General features: G+C 39.5%; 1 protein-coding gene across 1 annotated transcript in view; it reads left to right on the top strand.

Moving 5' to 3' along the window:
* Positions 1–16,187, top strand: part of MCM9 (minichromosome maintenance 9 homologous recombination repair factor) — a 49,066-nt gene extending 32,879 nt beyond the window's left edge. The window contains exons 8-13 of the mRNA XM_032101561.1: positions 1,648–1,822; positions 4,081–4,283; positions 5,322–5,525; positions 7,003–7,085; positions 11,616–11,761; positions 13,959–16,187. Of these exons, the coding sequence (XP_031957452.1) occupies positions 1,648–1,822; positions 4,081–4,283; positions 5,322–5,525; positions 7,003–7,085; positions 11,616–11,761; positions 13,959–15,468 (2,321 nt within the window). The 3' untranslated portion in view covers positions 15,469–16,187. The remainder of the gene's footprint in view (positions 1–1,647; positions 1,823–4,080; positions 4,284–5,321; positions 5,526–7,002; positions 7,086–11,615; positions 11,762–13,958) is intronic.
* The last annotated feature ends 3,085 nt before the right edge of the window (positions 16,188–19,272 follow it).

Below are 19,272 nucleotides of genomic sequence, written 5' to 3'. Positions count from 1 at the left end.
CAATGGCAGCACGCTGGGATACAGCACCTTGCTGGCTGGGGAGCCCCCTAAGCAAAGCAGGGTTTGCTGGTGGGGTGCTGTATGCCCCGGGTGGGATGGGCTGTCTGCATGGCCCCAAGTGCTGCTGCTGGAGAGGCCACTGAAGATGGGCTGTGCAGGGAACCAAGCGTGCCTGTCCCACGGCCCTGCTGCCAGGGAGCCATCCCCTTCCTCCATTTGTAGAGGGCTTGGGTACCCTGAAGAGCTATGAGACAGGACATTTTGCCCGTGCAGCAGCACTGCCAGTGAGAGGGCCCTGTGTGCAGCGGGGGAAGCCATCTTGTGTGGTGGCGGGAGCCTGCAGCGAGGCCATGCCATGCATAGGGCACAGCGCGGAGCAGAGTGACACAGCACTGCAGTGCCAGTGATGTCCCTCACGGCTCCAGGGGGAGAGCAGAAAATGCCACAGCTTGGGGGGTGCGAGTTGTGTACCCTCACCACAGAAGATACAGAAATAAACGCGCAGCCAGGCTCTAGTACCGCCTAGTACTTTGTGTTTCTATAATTCTGCTGTATGATTGACTGCCCACGTTGTTCGGCACACAGTCCAGGAAAACCAAGAAAGATTGGGCATGGTGCAGGAGATTCCTTACTACAAGCTGAAGTACATATGTTATCAGGAAGCATTTAATTCCAATAACTTTTTGCCGGCCATTTGCAAACAAATGGGTACTGTGGTGGGCTGCACAGTGATGAAAAGGTCTTTGCAGCCTTGAACCAAATTGTGAGGCAGGGGGGATTCTTGTGCAGGTTTTGCCATAGAATTGCAGGAGATTTTAGGCTGGTTGCAGCTTGTCAACTACTAGGATATTTTGAGCTGAACACTGGAGTGAAAAAGAAGGGCTAAAGATAGAGAAGAATCTGGGAAATAGGGAATAGAGGAATTGGAGGGAGCTGCACATACTTGCTAATGAGTGGCTGTTTCTACAGTTGTGCAGGGCTTTTGACTTGCCATCCTCCCAGTGTTGTATAACATGTAGATTTACTGGAAAACTTTTTTTTTTATTTCTTCCCCCATTTCATCCTCGGTCATCTTTGGATTTTCATTTTTGCTTAATACTTAGAGGAAACCAAAAACTCATAAAGAAATTTAATTTCTTTAGTTTAAAGGAAGAATTTGACTCCACTTTCTGGGGCCATGAGTTATAAGAAAATTGAAATATATTTTTCTTTCCAAACTTTGCTTTGCAGCTCCAAAGTTTCTGTCTGTTTTAATAGCTAATGAGGAGGAGTACCTGAATGGGTCCATTCCATAATTTTGCAATCTTTGTGTTTGCCCCAATTTTCAGTATGATCCTCCAGATCTAGTCCTTGTACCCTAATCTCTTTGGTTCGTTTAACAAAGTCCTAAACCAAGTCACAATCCAAATGTGGGAAGCTTAACAGAATCTGCTTCACAGCTCCAGGCTAACGTACCTCAACGCTAGTGGGATTGCTTGCTGGTAGCTGTAAAGTGAGTTAAGTTACGTGGCAGAGGTACATGATGGAGCATCCCTGCTGGTTTGCCCTCTGTCCATGGCTCAAATCACTGTGCTGGGCCCCTTTATTTCACTCAAGTTCACTCCTGCATTTTAAGGAAGAGACTGACTGAAGTATTTGATTCTTCAGGTTTGACAGTGACTGCTGTGAAGGAATTTGGGGAGTGGAATTTGGAAGCTGGAGCACTGGTGCTTGCAGATGGAGGCCTTTGTTGCATTGACGAGTTCAATAGCATCAAAGAACATGACAGAACCAGTATCCACGAGGCAATGGAGCAACAAACCATCAGTGTTGCAAAGGCAGGGTAAGTAGCATGTTAGCATATGTGAGAAAGCAACGTGAGATTTTTCTCTTGTACCTACAGGTTGGAGGGATGCTGATTAAATATCTGTTTTCTTCATTGTACGTAATAGTTTTGTTCTCAGCAGTATTCCTAAACTAGACAAGTCAGCATTTCAAAGGACAGTGCACTGGACCAGAGGCTGCAAGCAATCAGAATAAATAAACACCCTCTTCACTGTTGGGTTTTCAATCTACTGCTATAGGCCAGGGCACTTTCCTACAAAGACTTGGCATCCTTTTTCTTGTCCTTTGCTGCAAGTGGTCATAATAATCATTGTGAAATGAGGAGCTTTGTGACTTTTTTGGTTGCAACTCAGAAAGTAGGGCTTCATTTTTCCAAAAGCACAAAATCACAGAATCATTAAGTTTAGAAAAGACCTCAAAGATCATCAAGTCCAGCCTGTGATTGATCACCACCTTGTCAACTAGACCATGGCACTAAGTGCCGTGTCCAGTCAGTTCTTGAACGCCTTCAGGGATGGTGACTCCACCACCTCCCTGGGCAGTCTGTTCCAATGCCTGAACACCCTTTCAGTGAAGAAATTCTTCCTGAAGTCCAACCTGAACCTCTCTTTGCACATCTTGAGGCTATGTCCTCTTGTCCTGTAAAATCCAATAATATTGCTTAGTAACCAAAGCACATCAAGAGATTTCCAGGCTGCTGTATTTTCCAAGAGATTTCCAGGCTGCTGAATTTTATATGTTGGGTGTGGCATAAATATAAACTCCTGCTTACTTAAAGTTCCAGCCTTTCCTTTTTCAAAGTAGCGTGTGTTCAAATCTGCTATTCCCCCCACTATCGCCACCCACCACTTGGGTCTTTGAGCTCACATTTCAATTTGTCAATCATATGCAGCTCTTGTCCAGGCCCAAATTATTTCCTGGCTGCTATTGCTGAAACCTCTGCTACTCAAAAGGCATCACCCTTTCCATATTCCTTTGTGTCACCTTCCACTCAGCTCTTGCTCCAATCACATCTTGGCTCCTCTAACTGGTCATGTCATTCCCTTATTCTGAGCGTCTCCATCCTCTTTGTCAGACAGTGGACAAATAATCACAGAGTATTCTGAGTTGAAGGGAACCTGCAAAGATCATCAAGTCCAGCTCTGAAGTGAATGGCCTAAATGGGGATCAAACCCACAACTATGGTGTTCTTAGCACCATGCTCTTACCAACTGAGATAATCTCAGGGTCGTGTTGCTCTCACCTGGGTGATTACCAGCTTTGGCCAGCTGGGCACAAATATGGTCAATATGGTCCTGTCTCCTTAGTAAGACAGGGACATATTTCAGCTGAGTTCCTTGTTACAGTTGTTTGGGTTTGATAGACCCAAACACAGTTTGCTAACTTGCACATGTATCCTCAGTTGCTCACTTTTAAGGACTACATCGAATGAGGATTTTTTGAGTAGTAACTTAGCACACATAGGTTAAGCACGTTCTTAATTTAGGTCTTATTTTGGTGCATGGAAGATAAGTTTTTTTCCTGTTGGGTATAAGCTAGTGGAAGGTCTGTGGTCCTTCCTCTCAGTTACAGAAGAACTTTGGACGTGAGGCAGCAGTTACTCAGGAGCTGACTAGAAATAGCTCAGTGACAAACCAAAGTTAGAATGCTTCTGCTCCTGCCTTACCCAAAAGGAGTGCATTTGGACTAGAAGAGTAAAAATAATCTCTCCCCACATCTACAAGCACATACTAGGACACCATGGTTAAGAGAGGAAAATGGCTGTTTCAGTTTGATGTGGCTGCCATCACTGTTTACTTGGGTTCATATTCATGTTTACACACAGGAATAAAACATACATTTATGTCACATTTTATTTTACTCTCTTAAAAGGTGAATTAAGCTAAAGTGTTACTTTACAGCATTCAAAAGTGTTTCTATACCATATAAACCCACAAAGTAATATTTATTTCTGAGAAGTAGTGTTGGTTTTCACTATTTAAGGATCTAGCTATATATGGAGATTATTTGTGGCAATGTTAGTTGGTGACTTTTGGTATCCAGATCAGTGTCTGTTTAGTTGTTATTCTCTGACTGAAAAATACTGTACATATAACAAATATTAATACAATAATTGTGTACATTGTTTAGCTCTTGTGGTCTTTCAAGACAAGATGTGCTCTTTATAGCATAAAACCACAAAAGTTTTTAAATACTTGGAATCATTTTCCCTATCCAGTTTAATTCAACCATAATGTTCACCATGCCGTTCTCTAGCTTGGTGTGCAAGCTTAGCACGAGGACAACTATCCTGGCAGCAACAAACCCAAAAGGCCATTATGACCCCAATGAGTCTGCCTCTGTCAACATAGCTCTTGGCAGTCCCCTGTTGAGCAGATTTGACCTGGTCTTAGTATTGTTAGATACGAAGAATGAGGAATGGGACAACATAATTTCATCCTTCATCTTGCAAAATAAAGGTAAGAATAGTCTTTTTAAATCATAAAGTGTTTTGTTGGAGGTTTTTTTGTTGGTTAGTTTCTGGTTTTGTTGTCTGTTTGTTTGGGGGCAGGGTGTTTTGGGTTTTTTTTATTTCCCTCCATTTTTTAGTTTGTTTTTCTTCAGTCTTTCAAATTAATCAGTGTTTACATTTTTGTCATGGTGGTTTTCTGCTGTATGGTTGTTCTTCATGTAGGAGTAAGACAGAGATCACTAATTAATTAAGAGGGGGGAGCTGAGAACACTCTACTTTTACTCTGGGATCATTTACAAGAGATTTCAGGCCAGACTTCTCCGTATGTGGATTGTTTCCATCTCACACCTTTACAGTGCTTGATCTGCAGATCCTAAATCCCTTGCAACTGTACTTGCTGTTAATGGGAAACTTAATTTATGCAGAACAGATCAGAGATGCACATGTTGCTGGGCTCAAAGAATGAACAATAACATTCCCCATGTGGAGCTTTGTGCTCTGGAATGAGGGAGGGCAGTGTGATTTGATTTTGACCAGCCCCTTCCCCATCCATGTCAAGGAACATGGCTTTGATCCCCTTTACAGAAGAAGTGGTTAGAGGAAACTTCTTCAGCTAGCTTCCTTCCCTTTCTAGAATATTTCCCTACAAAAAATGTTCAGAATATGGCAGGTAAGTGTTGGCTCCAACAGAATAGGTAAAACAGCTAGAGGAGGTGCATACACTCATGTAGCGTTTTTCATTTTAAGGAGTTCCAAAGCACTTGGCACTGCCTGTACCATCTGGTGGGCAGTGAGGCTGACAGCAGTTCTATAGAAATTACTGGAGGCTTTATTGTGGATTTTGATACGGGAGGGATCGGATGGTGTGTAAAATTCTGCACTGGAATTTGACCAAGTCTTTGAGGACTAGTGTACAGACCAGCCAGTATGCCTCAGAAGTACAGTAATGTGTCTTTCATAGTCACCTGTCTATTTAACAGGAGTTCTTGGGAAGAAGCTTGATGTCTGTTGTTACAGAATTACTGACAAGGATGTTGTAATGCAGGCTGCCCAAGCAAATCAGAAAAGCTCTGGAGCATGGAAAGGATGAAAACCTACTTCTGCCTTATAAAAAGCATACAGCCAAAATTGTCTGATGAGAGCAACCTGATCCTTGTTCGCTACTATCAAATGCAGCGTCAGAGTGACTGCAGGAATGCTGCCCGCACCACCATCCGCCTGTTAGAGAGTCTGATACGCCTTGCAGAAGGTAAGGCCCTGGCATTTTTATTTTTAGGCTAACAATTAACCTTTATGAAATGAATAGAACAGTATAATTATAGCCAGTAAGCAGAGTAACAGCTTTTCCATGGAGGTGGGGATAGGTGATTCTTGTATTGTTTTATCCTTCTCATCTAAAGAGCCTCAGGGCTGGAGATTCTGAATGTGAGAAAGGGTGTTACATTTAAACTATCAAAACCAGTTTTAATTTTGACATTCTCATGTATATTATAAAAATTAAAACCTCTGGAAGAAGTCACATTCAAGAGAAAAATCTCAGAGATTGTGTGTCTTTATGAAAGGCAATCTCAGGATTTACTTGCTTCCATTTGAGTCAAATATTTGCTTCTACTATGAAATTAATATAACATAAAATTAGCATATTTTTTCTTAAGTATCAATAATCCTAAAGTTAACACCACATAAAAGATAACATATTTTTTTGTTTCCTGAAGTATAAGTAATCAAGACCATATTTGCCATACAACTTAAAAATTTCCATCTCTGTGTTCAAGTCATATTTCATTTATTAAAAAAAACCCAAAGGAAGCAGTATGTCTCTGCCTTAACATGGTTTTATTTTATAAAATGGCATATCAAATATTTTCAGGATGAATTTAAAAGAATGTACTGTATTTTGTTTAGCAAGCATAAATGACAGTGTAGTGCCTCCTACTTCAGATGTTTATGTTTTGTTCTCCATTTTGGGGGAAAGGCATTCTCCATTTAAGTGAAAGACATTCCTAACTTTTCGAGATACACATGTAATTTTCACATTCAGTGTTTCTTCCCTTCTTATCAGTTCATGAGACTGGGGCTTTTAGTAGGATTTTGTTCTTTCAAAGTATTACTTGGATGGTATTAACTAACCTGTCTTTCTATTGCTGAATAAGAACTGAGTGTGTTTCCATGGCCATTACGAAAAAGGTTTCATATCGTAAATTATTTGCATTATATCTATTTACAAAAAACACTTTTATTTTGCTGACTGAAGAAAGAGAAGGAAGAAAAAATAAAGCTATTGCAGAGGAAAGCATTTTAAATAATACCGAATCTGTGACACAGACCAGATAGAGGAATACATTTTTTTCTGACCTGTGATGAAAATTGGACCTTATTTTTTACTTTATGGTGATGACATGTGCCTATGTAGATAAGGATGTTTCATATCACACTCTTTGTTGTGATATCCAGCACTTTACATTTTTTAACTGTAGAATTTTAAGTATCTTTATCCTGTCACTGTAACTGCAATTTGAAAATTACATCCTATTGTTCACTAGAAAAACTAATCCTTCCAGTTTCTGTTGAAATTAACATTGAAATCAAAATTATTATATTTATGTTTAAGTTATGCCTATGCATGAGTGTTTGAGGGCTGAAGAAATTTGAAGAAGTATCTTGTTCCTTGTACAAAAAATTGTTTTTTGACTTTGGTAACGCTTGCACCCATTTATTTTTGATAGCTCATGCCCGGTTGATGTTTAGGGATACTGTGACTTTGGAAGATGCTGTAACTGTGGTATCAGTGATGGAATCTTCTATGCAGGTAAGTTTTCTTACAGACATTGCCATTGCTGCAACACCACATTTAAGGGATTCGGTTTTACATGTAAACATGTGCCAGCTCCCTTCTCTTTGGAAAGGATTTTATAGACTCATGCAAAGTAGGTAATCAGAGACCTTGACAAGTCTTTTTTAGTCCATCTTGATTGTTAAAATCCTTAAACATAGATTATGCTGAAAAATCTAGATTAGGATAAAGTCCTGCTACCTTTTTTTATGGACCAGTCGAAGTGAAGTTTTGGCCTAGTATTGGCTTTTGGTAATCTACATTTTAAAGACATTTTGAGGCAGAAATTGTTTGTATATCACTGTGTTTAATAGTCTCTGATGGGTTTTTGTTCCATGATGTTACATAGTCACTCATTAATTAGGTATGAGAGAACCAAATCATTTTTTGGAGCAAGTTCAAACAGTTGCCAAGACCTACAATTTATTTAGCCATTAAATAATTTTAAACTATGTTGGTAGTAATTGTAAAACTCAGAACATTTAGAAGACTAATTTTATTCTTAGAAACCTTAAAATTCCAAAACTTTGCTTGGACTGAAAATCATGCTTTCCAATTATCACATGTATTTATGTAATGTTTCTACTCAAAAAAGCATTGAAAAAATGTGGAAGGCTAGATTTTAGTTTACTGTAATATTATTATTAGGATGTTGAAAAAGCAGCACATTTAGAATTAGTAAAAGAAACGTAAATCTGATAGAAGGGGTTTTTTTAGTAGAAATGTGGAAAATAATATAGACACTATTACTTCAGACAGAATATTTTTAAGAGAAATAAATTTTCATGCTTTGGAGTAGGAAAAAAATTACCATAAGCAGATTATCCAAAGTCTTATGCATGGGAGTTTTTAGCACATCTGAAATGTTTGGGTTTGGCTCTGTCAGAGATGGTGTACTCTGCTGCTCAGCTGACTGGTCTGATCCAAAATGGCATTTCCTGTGTTCCTGTACAGGTCAATTTGAGTATTTTCAAATTAAGACAATTTTATGTAGCACCCATTAGTTCAATGGGCCTGAAAGACTTTTGTAGGAGTAGATATGCTCCTTTTTTTTGGAGACAAAGCTCTTCAGGATAGATGCACAAAGTCACATGTGGCAGGTAGACACTTGTGATCTCTCTTGTCCTTTCAGTGAGAGTTGAGAGACTAATTGCAGTTTGTGCCACTGATAATCTATTGCACAACATTGCAAATGGAATTTATCTCAAAAATACTACAGGGCCTGACCTTATTAAATAGGAAAAGATTATTTCGCTGTCTGTTGCAATTCATCTTGCACTGTTTTGAAGAGCTCAGCTTTTCAATGACAGCACTGCAACGGAGTTAAATTATGAAGCTGTTGAAACTGCAGAAGATACCACATAAGTCTTCATTAACTGTAATTAAACCTGTAATTAACTAGATGGAAAATTGATGGGACTGTGGTTTCAAAGTAATATGGTTTTGGATATAAGAAGTCTGAAATACTAATTTTTTTTTTTTTTTGGTAACAGATCAAAAAGTGAAACATATGTATGTAATAATAATGAATGTGTATGTTCCCCTGTGTGTTTCTCTACCTGATCAGCACAAGTAAATGTAAACGAATTGTTTTAACTGTGAGTCAATGTTTCATTTTTATACAGTCCTGCCCTCAAGGGCTGCAGGTTGACCTGGCCAGGGTCAACCCACTACATTGTGTAACAAGTTTTTGTCTAATAAGAGTCAGTGAGAAATTTGCCTGAATTATGACTGCAGATTACCTGGGAGTGCTTGGTATGCTTACCATCTTTGCTCCACTCTTAGCTTCTTATGAGCAAGTAGGCAAACATGTTCATTTTTGAAGTAGTTTCACTGAAGTAGTTTCTTTTTGAAGGAAGTGATTTATTTGTTTTATTAAAAAAAGATGGAAGTAGCATGCAAAAGTTTATTTTCAGAGACAGATTCCTTCTCTAGAAAAAAAACCCCACAACATTTTGTACAGATACATCCTGTGTTTCCTGCCTAATTGTCAGTCTCTAGAATGAGGTTGTAAATGAGGAAGTGCCAGTGTCATTCTGGAAGGACTGGTTGCCACCTTTTAGCTCAGCAAACTCCATCTTTAACACTGTCTTTGCAACTTCTACAATAAGTCAGTTCTTGCCAGAATAAAATTAAAGTTCACAGTTCTCCTGTGACTGGGTATTTCTTGTGAGCCCTCTTGAGAAGGAAGACTATCACATTTTCATCTCCAACCTACTTCATTGGAGTTTTTTGTTTGTTTTGCCCTCTAATTCACCTTTATATTTCTCTTTCCTACTTAGTCGTTGTGAGCATATTCCAAAGCCCCCCGGCTTGATCTTTTCTTTGCCTCATTTTCTCTTGCTAGCATTGTTTCCCTCCTTCTCTTGGTCCTGTTTCCATCCTTGTTTTATTCTCTTTCCAATCCCTCTCCTTTAACTCCTTTTTATAATTTGTCTTCCCATCCCTAGGCATTTTACACCTTTCCTTTCCACTGACTTTCCCTGTAATATTTTCTCTCTCTGTTTTAGATCCTCTGCCCTCAGTTTACAGTGGTTTTGTCATATGGTTTCCTTCCTCTACTCAAAATGATATCTCAGAATCTCAGAGGGGCAGATATCTCAGAGACGTGAGCACCAGCACAGGAATGAAACTTCACAGATATCTTAACTTCACTTAGAATTTCACATGCACATACAGTATTTAAAAGAAGCTCCTTGTGATGGCCACGAAAGGGATTGAAATGTCAGTGAGTGCAAGACATTATTGTAGCCTGTGGCTCTATATCTCAGGATATATAACCACGTAGTCCTCTTTTTTTCCACTGGGTCCTTAGGACACAGGTTGACAGTACTCAGTCTGAAAGCAACTATCTTTTGTCAGTGTTTTGCTCAATATTTTGTTTATTACCTGCTGTTCTAAAGGTAATATTCACAATTTCTTAACATATTTTTCTTTGGAATTCATCTCCAGTGGCCTTGAATATTTCAGAAATATCAATTCACCTATCTTCACGCAGTCCTTGCAAAGTGATGGGATGGTGCTACTCCTCTGATCTGGAGCTGAATTATGTACAGTCCAGAAGGAATGGTCCACTAGAGCATACCCACAAGAGATGGTTGGGCCCCAGTTTCAGAACAGTAACACTTTGACTGTTTGAGCACATTTCCTGTTGTCTGCAATTTCCTTCTGTGCATGCACCACATCAGGATTCCACTTAGAGATTTATTTTCTTTCTTTACTTAACTGGCTCTTTCTGAATCACAAAAACTGGAACATAGCATCAGAGACAGAATCTGGTCCTCCTTATCTGCTTTTAATTGTTCTAACCAAGAGACTGAGTCCCTGCCTCATTGTCTATGAACCTTCCAGTTCCTGAAGCAAATACAGCAGAGGGGTGGGTTCTGCAGGAGCCTTTTCCATGCCAAGAGACTGGTGCTTCCATGTAGAACAGATCTATTGTGTTCCTGAAGTGATGGGTGAAAAAACCCCCGAGTGGTAACTTCAGTGGGATGCATTAAAGGTTGCATGGACAGCCTTAATTTTAGCACATTGTAGTTTTAGAGAGCTTTAATTAGCCACAGAGTGATGTTTTTCAATGTAATATTTTAACACTGCAGAATGGTGGAACCAGAAATTATCACAATTGAAAACGTGTAATCCATGTGATGCCATAGGTAGCAATTTCTGGATCTAGAGACTTCATTGACTTTTGGTATTGTATCCATGGCACTTGACACACATCTGGTTCATTAGTTGTATTGAGCTTTATAGATTAGACAGGAGTGGTAAATACTAACTTATCTGTGGCAAAATAGAGGGTTTGTGGTGTGAGGTGTTTTTTTCCAAAGAGCAATTAACTACAGAGCTATTCTAGATTATTTGTTGTGGAACAAATCACTGTGCAGATGCTCTGTTCCAAATAAAGACTGCTTCATTTTTACAAGGCACAGCAAAAATTGTCCCATATTAAAATCACTTACAATTCACTGGAATTATTCACAAATAGTAAGTTACTCTTAAAGTGCTATTCAGAAATATTTCTGTCCCAAAAAATTTACCCTGTGTTGACACGCCTTAATACACAGGTCTTTTCCTTTAGGAAATTAGGCAAAGCTAATGAAAACTTCTAGCAGTCAGAACTTCTTCAGTTAAAAAAGTTCCTCACATGGGCACAATTTTTACAAGGTATTTGGAAAACATCTTTAATCCTAATTTTTGTTTTCAGTCAGGATATTCTCAAGCTTTAGGTGGACTTCCCATTCCATGTGTCAATAAAAATAAACAAGTATGAGTAGACTGCAGGCTTGATCATGTAATTGCTTTATGTTTATGAGCAATTTTGACCACGTCAGCAGATCTAATAGGATTATTTGTGTGGATACAGTTAGCAAATATTTGCTACCTTAAGCTTTAAAATACCTAAGGGAGAATTTCGGATAACATAGTCGCTGTTGTTTAAATTTGGTGGTTAATAATAAAGGTAGTTTCCCATTTTTATTTATTAAAATCTCTTTGGTGCCATAGGGGGGTGCACTTCTCGGAGGCATCAATGCCTTACACACCTCATTTCCAGACAATCCAATGGACCAGTACCGAACACAGTGTGAAATCATATTGGAGCGGCTGGAGCTGAAAGACCTTCTGCATAAAGAGCTACGAAGACTTGACAGGTACAGATACACAAAGTAACAAACTAATTCAGATGGGAAACAGAATTTGTTTCACAATAGTATCTGGAGAGAGTCTAAAATTAGTCTGACATTGGGAAGGGACTCATTCTTTAGAGGACTTGGATAATCAGGGAGATTGTTTTAAAGTAGCATTCTGAGATCATCACAAGATCATTTCTGCCTCTGGGTTATGGAATTTACAAATATTTTAATGAGTTCCCAACTCATATCTGAATATTATGCTCAGATAAGTTTCAAAAGTGCTTCTCAGAGTCAAAATGCTAGATTCTGTAGCTGAGCAAATAATTTTGTAGAACCTTTTGTTACTTGTTTGGTAAAATACAGCAGATCTGCTTCATGATTTTTTAAGCCGCCTTTTGTGTTGGGATTGTCAGGATCCTTCCCTTTCTGTTAATGGAAAACGTAAGCCTGAATCAAGGTTCTGTAATTTTGGGTGATTTTTTCTTTTTTACATGCTGGAATTGTCACTGTCGCATCTCTAGTTTCCAGCTCACTGCAGTAATCTTTGGGAAACCTATTTTTTGTTATTAATAGAAAACTTTTAATGCACTGAGCCTGAGAGAAAAACCCTAGAATTGGAAGGAAGTAAAAGTTAAACAACCCACCTTTTCTTCCAGAAATGAGATTAGTCTTTGAGGAAACTTGTACTTTCTTACTGTTAAATGAAGATAAAAGATTAATGTCGTTGAAATTAATGGAAACAGCTGGGAGAATTCACTTTTCCTTTGAATATTTTTGAGACTTATTTTGTAACTTGTAGTAATGATGTGTTAAATAACCACAGAGTCAACAGAAACAGATGAAGTGGGATATCTTCAACAGACGGACAAAAGCTACTTTTAAAACAGAGGTGTTCATGGGGGATCAAAGAAATGTAGGATGGGATGGGAGATCAAATACAAAGAGAGGATTAGGTCTGCGTTTGACCTTCCTGGCAGGAGCTCACATTATCTGCTCTGAAGCCCTTCTAATGATGAGGATTTTCTGTTGCCATTCTGTAGTCTGTGCCATGATTGCTCCACCCAATGCTCATAAAGGTTTTCCTAATATTCCACCGAATGCCCTATGCTGCAAATTAAGCTGATTTCTTCTTCCCTCTCTTAAGCAGCCTAGGGAGTACTAAATGAATGTCCTCTTTAAAACAACCCATTCTGTATTAGAAGACTTGTTCCATGCGTTTCCCCTAAACTATATTTCAGTAAAACAATCATGTATCATATATCTCATCCCTTCTTGATGAGTCATGTAATTTCTGTCACCTTCCATTAAAAAAATAAGGATAAACATGTTAGTAAACAATTACAGTAATTATTCTAAAACATACATGTCTGTATAGTGCTCTCTTTCTCACAGAGCAGAGAAACTGTTTATTATGCATAAGAATCATTTCTTCTAGATGAATGCAGTCACTTTTGGGATGGAAGGTGGCTGCTTTTCACTCATGGTTTGTATCACTGTTTAGCGAAAACCAGAATGCTGTTTGCCTTGGAAAATATCTATTTAGGTATAATAGACAGAACATCAGCTATTCTGAGATTGGAGGGAACCCTCACTCAAGCACCTCTGTTGTTTTAGAGGGCCCTGAGAATATAGATAGGCACAGACAGTGATAATTAAGTTTTATAAGTGATTTGAGATGCTTCTGTTCTATCACGTTTTTGACATGTTAAGTACATAGTGATTATGAGAGAAACTCAACAACCACTATTCCAAGTAATACCTAGGTTTTCCATTCCAATAACTCATTTGAGACTTCACCTGGCTCAGGATAAGATTTAAGTAGGTTCTGTTCTAGAAGACAGACTTACAGAATATATAAAATCTGTAGGGGACTCTAGCAATGGTTATAAGTAGTGCAAAGCTTGTGTTTAGTTTGTTTTTTTTCCTGTTTGGTTTCCCAAGGAAATGCAGTTTAGGTGGTTTCTTTCTCTCTGTCCGTCTGCCTGTCTTCTACTGGGGACACTAAATCCTGCCACTCACTGTTGAAGGTGCTGAAAGATGACAGACTGCAACACCAGCTTTCAGAGCTGTATATGAAACTTAATAACATACTTTTGTGACCTACATTTTTTGTAGCTTTCCATCAGTCATGCATATTATGTATCAGTAATACAATGAAGAAAGAAAAAGGAAGAAAATTCATTTACTATTGTTTAATTTTTTTTTCATTGTATAGATTGAAAAAGGAAAACTCATGCCAGCAGCAGCCTGAAGAAACAAATTTCAGTACTACCACGAGGTGCTTGAATGATGATGCATTTGGGCAGTCAAAGCAAAGATCTCAGTCAGAACCTTCAAATCAAGAAGAGGATAACTCTGGGCCACGGACACCTTCGCTTGAAGGCAGCTGTGAAGGGAATATTCATCCAGAACCCTTGTGCAACCCAGCACAGGGTAATAACAAAAACACAAACAGCCTGGCATGGTTTGACAGCCTGGAAGAGAGCAGCATTGATGCTGAAGAAAATTCTCAGAAGTCGTCTCCAGTGCCCAAGATATCTCCAAATAACTTGGCTTCAAAAACCTCAAGCTCTGAAGAAAGATCTGCTTCAATACCAAGGAAGCAAAATGGAGTAAGAGAGTCACTAGCAGCTGTGGATCTGCATGCTCCTCTGAAACAAAAGGACACAGTTTCCAAGTTAAGCAGGAAAAGGAATGAAGAACACAACTGTTCTTCTTCAGAAGATAGTATTGCAGACCCAGCACCAAGTGCTAGTGTGCAAGATTCAGTTATTAGACAAGATGCTTCTAGAAGCTGGCGGAGGCTGCACATGGAGAAGTCACATGGATTCTTTACAAGCACACAGGACCCCGAGGCAAAGGCCCTTCCTTCAGTATTACCTGCCTCTGGCCAGCCAGGTCTTTCAAGTGATGCAGATTCTATGCTAGGACAAGAGAACAGCATATCAGTAGCAGCAAAAGGTGCAACAATTTCCATGAGAAAAAGAAGTAAAGATCAAGTAGTGAAGGAAACAAAGGTAGTAAGTTCCCATGAGCAAGACAGTGAAAGTCCCCCAGTTGCTAAACTAGCTAAATTTTCTTTCAGACCAAGGACAAAGCTTGGTCATTCTTCAGAGAAGACAAGTGAAGAATTTTCTCTTTTTCAGAGTGAAACTACTTTTAAGCCAGGAGAGCAGCTCCAGGGAGAGCAGCTTCCAGAAGAATGCTGCCCATCTGAGAAAAGTAAGATGACATTGACTCGCTTAGGAAAATGTCGTTTGGAAAAAGGATCAATTAATAATAAAGGGAAAGAAGAGCAGCAGAGTTGGGCCTTAGGGAAGGAGGTCAGAGAAAGTGCAACGATACGCTCTGATATCAGTTTTGATGCTGCATCACCTCCACCCACTGAGAAGAAAAGGGAGGGAGAGGAGAAACTTGGTGGTCCAAGCACAGGGAAGGTGCGCTCCAGCACATTAGCCAAGCTGTCGACGTTCTCCTTTGTGTCACGTCCTGAGGCAAAATCAGAAACCTCACCTGCCGTTAAGAATGACACCAACAAGGAAAGCCACAGCCCATCGCTGAAGGTGCACGTGAGCAATCCTGGCAAAAGAAAGAGTTTTGCATTGGGAAATTCTAGTAAAGCCAGCGTGGCCACAAAGACATCTCTCTTCTCCATAGCAGAGCTGGATGATGCAACATTAGATTTTGATTGGGATGAAGAGGTTAGGAAAAATCCAAGGACGTAACATGTATATCCTCCCAATTATTTAACATGCAGTTCTTCTGAATCTTCACCCTTCTATCCGTTGTATCCATGGTTTTCAAAGTGTTTCATAGAATCATCCTGGACCTGTGAATGTACTTTCTTTAAGGGCCATATGCTTTACATAAAGAGGGACTGCGTGTGCTGCAGGCCCGATTTGGCTTTTAGTTTCCTAAACGCTTCCCAAGGCTGTTCATGTCAGTTCACTGGTTTGGTTGAACTGATGAAACCTAAAGACTTGTATAGCTATGTTTGTGTGCCCAGAATGAGTGATCTTGCAGAGGAGCAGGTTTAATTGACTTTATACTTTATTTCATGTAATGGTTAGAGCTACACATGATTCAGATTGTCCTTCCAAGTGACTGTGCCACTTTAGAAAAATGATGGTGCTCAAGCTATGTCATTATGTTTTGTTCATCTCTATGTGCTGTTTGTCTCCTCATAGTTACTAATATTGTGATCTATCATCATGCTATGGTGTTTCTGTATTATCAGTATCATGACAATTTTGCTTCATCTCTGATTACTGTGCTCCTTGTCACACAGCTGATGTTGAAAACATGGATTGAGAGCTTTTTGTATCTGTTTTTTAGTTTCGTTTTTAAATACACTGGTTCAGGTATCTGTATCTGTATTCTGGATCATTTTATCAAAACCCAACTCTTTAATAAACACGCAGTTCTCCACTGCAGACACAACGAATTTCAGGTGATTGAATGGGAGTCATCAGTAACCAGGGTAACTTTAATGCAGGCATTAAGCCCTGGCAGATAAACTACACTTCAAGCCTAGCAGCACGGTGAAGAGCTTCCCTAGTGTAGCTTGGTTCTGAGTCAGATAATGTTTACTTGGATATTTTAATTATGGTTAGAGTTTTACTGCATCTGATATGCAGTTTGTCTGCTGTAGCATGCTGCATCCTGTGTCACTCATTTGTCTAATGGGAAGTTAATCTACTAATGCATTATATGTTTACAGAGGTAAGCCTTAATTTTCTTCTAGTGACTTGCCTGGTATGTTTCTTCTGAGTTTGAATTCTCCACAGAATATTCTTGTTATTACCTGCGAGGTAAACAGGGAATAGAGTGTTGCCTACAGCACAGTAAATCCCTTGGGAGATTTGCTAGCAGAAAGATCTAATTCTCTCTTGATGTGCTTGGAAGTAGCTCCCTTGAAACCAAGTGAGTTAAAGTACTGCAGATTTTCAGAGAATTGAAGGAGTGTGAGGCCCAAGTACTTCAGAGTGGTACAGTGAAATCATGAGAGCACTAAGGGTAGTGTTGGCTTACTGTTAAGAGTTTGTCAAAATGACAGAAACACTGCTGTCCAGACCGATTGTGTGGTAGTTCATGGAAACATGACATCAACCAAAACAAGTGGAATTTATCCACCTCCTTCCCAAAGCACAGAGCCACCCTATCATATTCCTTCTCACACCTATGCCAGGGTGAGGGTGACATGCACCCATGACCTACTGGCCGTGAAAATCAGACATGTCCCACAGGATGCTGTGTCTGCACTGAAAGAAGGGTCAAGAATTCTGGAGCTATGAACATTTGTGATGGTCTTCCTACTTCAATTTTTTGCATCAGCTGCTTGCATGGTGGTCTCATTTACAGTCAGAAATTCTCTTTGCTTGCTCTTTGGTTTCGTGGGTGTTACTGGCTGGCCAGTGCAAAGCCAGAACACAGCTACTGTCTTTACTAGCCAAGCTTCCAACCCTCAAAACTGTGTGTTTGGGCACGTTAGGAAAAGTTTGATAATGCCATGGAGACTTTCCAGACTTTCTGGAAAGAGTATGGTTGGGTTGCTATCTGCCACTTAGATATGTTTCAGGCAGCTAAGTCCAAACATAGGCTGTAGAATTTAGGTGGAGTGAATTTGTCATTTTTGATAGTGTCTCACTGGTGATTAATTTTTGAGGGATAATATGCTAAATAGTATATCAGTAAAAAAGAAGGTTTTCAGATGCCCCCGATTAGAAGTAGTCAGTGTATTACTTTATGAAATGGAACAGTGATTCTTTACTGAGCAGAGGTTTTTGAGATTTTAGGGGTCTGCTTCTCCCTTTTGTGTAACATGAGAAATGGAACAAAAGCCCAAAAGAATCAAAGAAGGAGGCTGAAAAATCCAAAATCACTCTGCCTAGAAGACCACTTGGACCTTGTTTCCCAGTTACAAGCAAAGAAAAGGAGGCACAGGGACATCAGGGACATTCCCCTGAGCTAGGAGAAAGGGCCATCTTTTCTATACTATCGGAAGAAAAGTACTGTTGCCTTTTGAAACTGTCTGCAAACAGGTCCTACTCACCCACGTGTGTGGGGTAAGTAACCACAGAATAAATTTGGAAAAGCAGATACTGCTGAGGTTGTTCTTTACCAGACCAGTTGAAATACTACCATTGTGGTACTGCTTCTGATTCATAGCATGAATTCAGAGCATTCAGGATAAATGAGGAGCTCACAGTAATAAGAAAATGATACCTGCTGCTGATTTACTCTCTCCCTCACTGTTGCCATTGCTACAGAACCCATTTATCAGTGCTTTGGCAGGGAACATTGTGAACTTCTTTCCTTTCCCTTTATAAACCAACTTCCCCCACAAATAATCACAAGTTTTAATGTTTTTTGAGTGCTACAATAGCCCAGTGATTGGAGAATTTAAAGCACTATGGCAGTGACAGTCTGCTGGGCTAACCTACAGATGATTTTTCGAGTATTTTGTGCAGTCAGAGGGCAGATGAGTCACTTCCTGTCAGCCTGTCTTCCTGACCACACACTGAGCCATTATGTCTGTGTTTTAACACTTGCCTTTCTGACTCTATGGACTATAAAACCAATTATTATTGAATACACTAGTATTTTATCAAGCTGTGTTCATGGAAGGTGAATATATATGTTGCTGTCTTAAAATCCAGTTGAAGCGAACTTCAGAAGGCACTGGTTCTAGCAATGTGATGGTCAGGCCCTCATTTGTGAGCAGCAGTGAAATGCTGTTAGATATTCAGTGGCCAGACTCCATTGCCTTGGCTGAAGCCAGATTTCATCAAGTCAATGTGGGACAAGATCACATCCCATAGTAGTGTTCTGAACAGCCCATGCAGACATGCTGATGAGTCAAAAGGGAGGTGGAAAGCAAAAAACCCCCAACAGTTTCATTATATATTGTTTAATAATATTTTTGTGTAAAAGGAAAAAAAAAAAGAAAATGCTTCATCATAATTTTTTTAATCCTGCTGCATGCATGGTACTTTTACTGGGAAAGGCACAACCTTGGCTAAACCAAGACTGGACTTGAGACCCATACCCCTCTGAATTAGGAGCTTAGGTATGATATTTTAGACTGTCATGAGACAGCTTTGCTTGGTGCCTGAATCGCTTCTCATTTGCCAATACTTGGGAAGGGGAAGCTGTGAATAATTGTTCTCTTTGATTACATACATCACTGGCTGATGTACAGACCTCTCTGATGGCCTGTCTCCTCACTTCCTTTGTAGCTGGAAAGTCCTGCTGCAAGAGGCTTCCTAAGGAGTCTTCCTTTCTACTTCCCATTTACAGGAACAGGCTATCACCCATGCCTCAGGCTTGTTTTCTGGGTTAGATGCTATTGACCACAATCTTCATAAGATGAAGACAAATGACGAAGCTGTTCCAGGTTATACAGCCACAAGTTATTTCCAGATCTCTAGTGGGGTTTTTACCTGTTTTTTAAATTCCTTCATTTTTAAATAAATCTTTTTAGTGATCTTTTCATTTCACCTTAATTCATCTCTTCATTTATTGGTTAC

The sequence above is a fragment of the Corvus moneduloides genome, chromosome 3 (assembly GCF_009650955.1).
Source record: "Corvus moneduloides isolate bCorMon1 chromosome 3, bCorMon1.pri, whole genome shotgun sequence".
Taxonomy (NCBI): Eukaryota; Metazoa; Chordata; class Aves; order Passeriformes; family Corvidae; genus Corvus; species Corvus moneduloides.
This window is presented reverse-complemented; position numbering and strand designations above follow the sequence as displayed.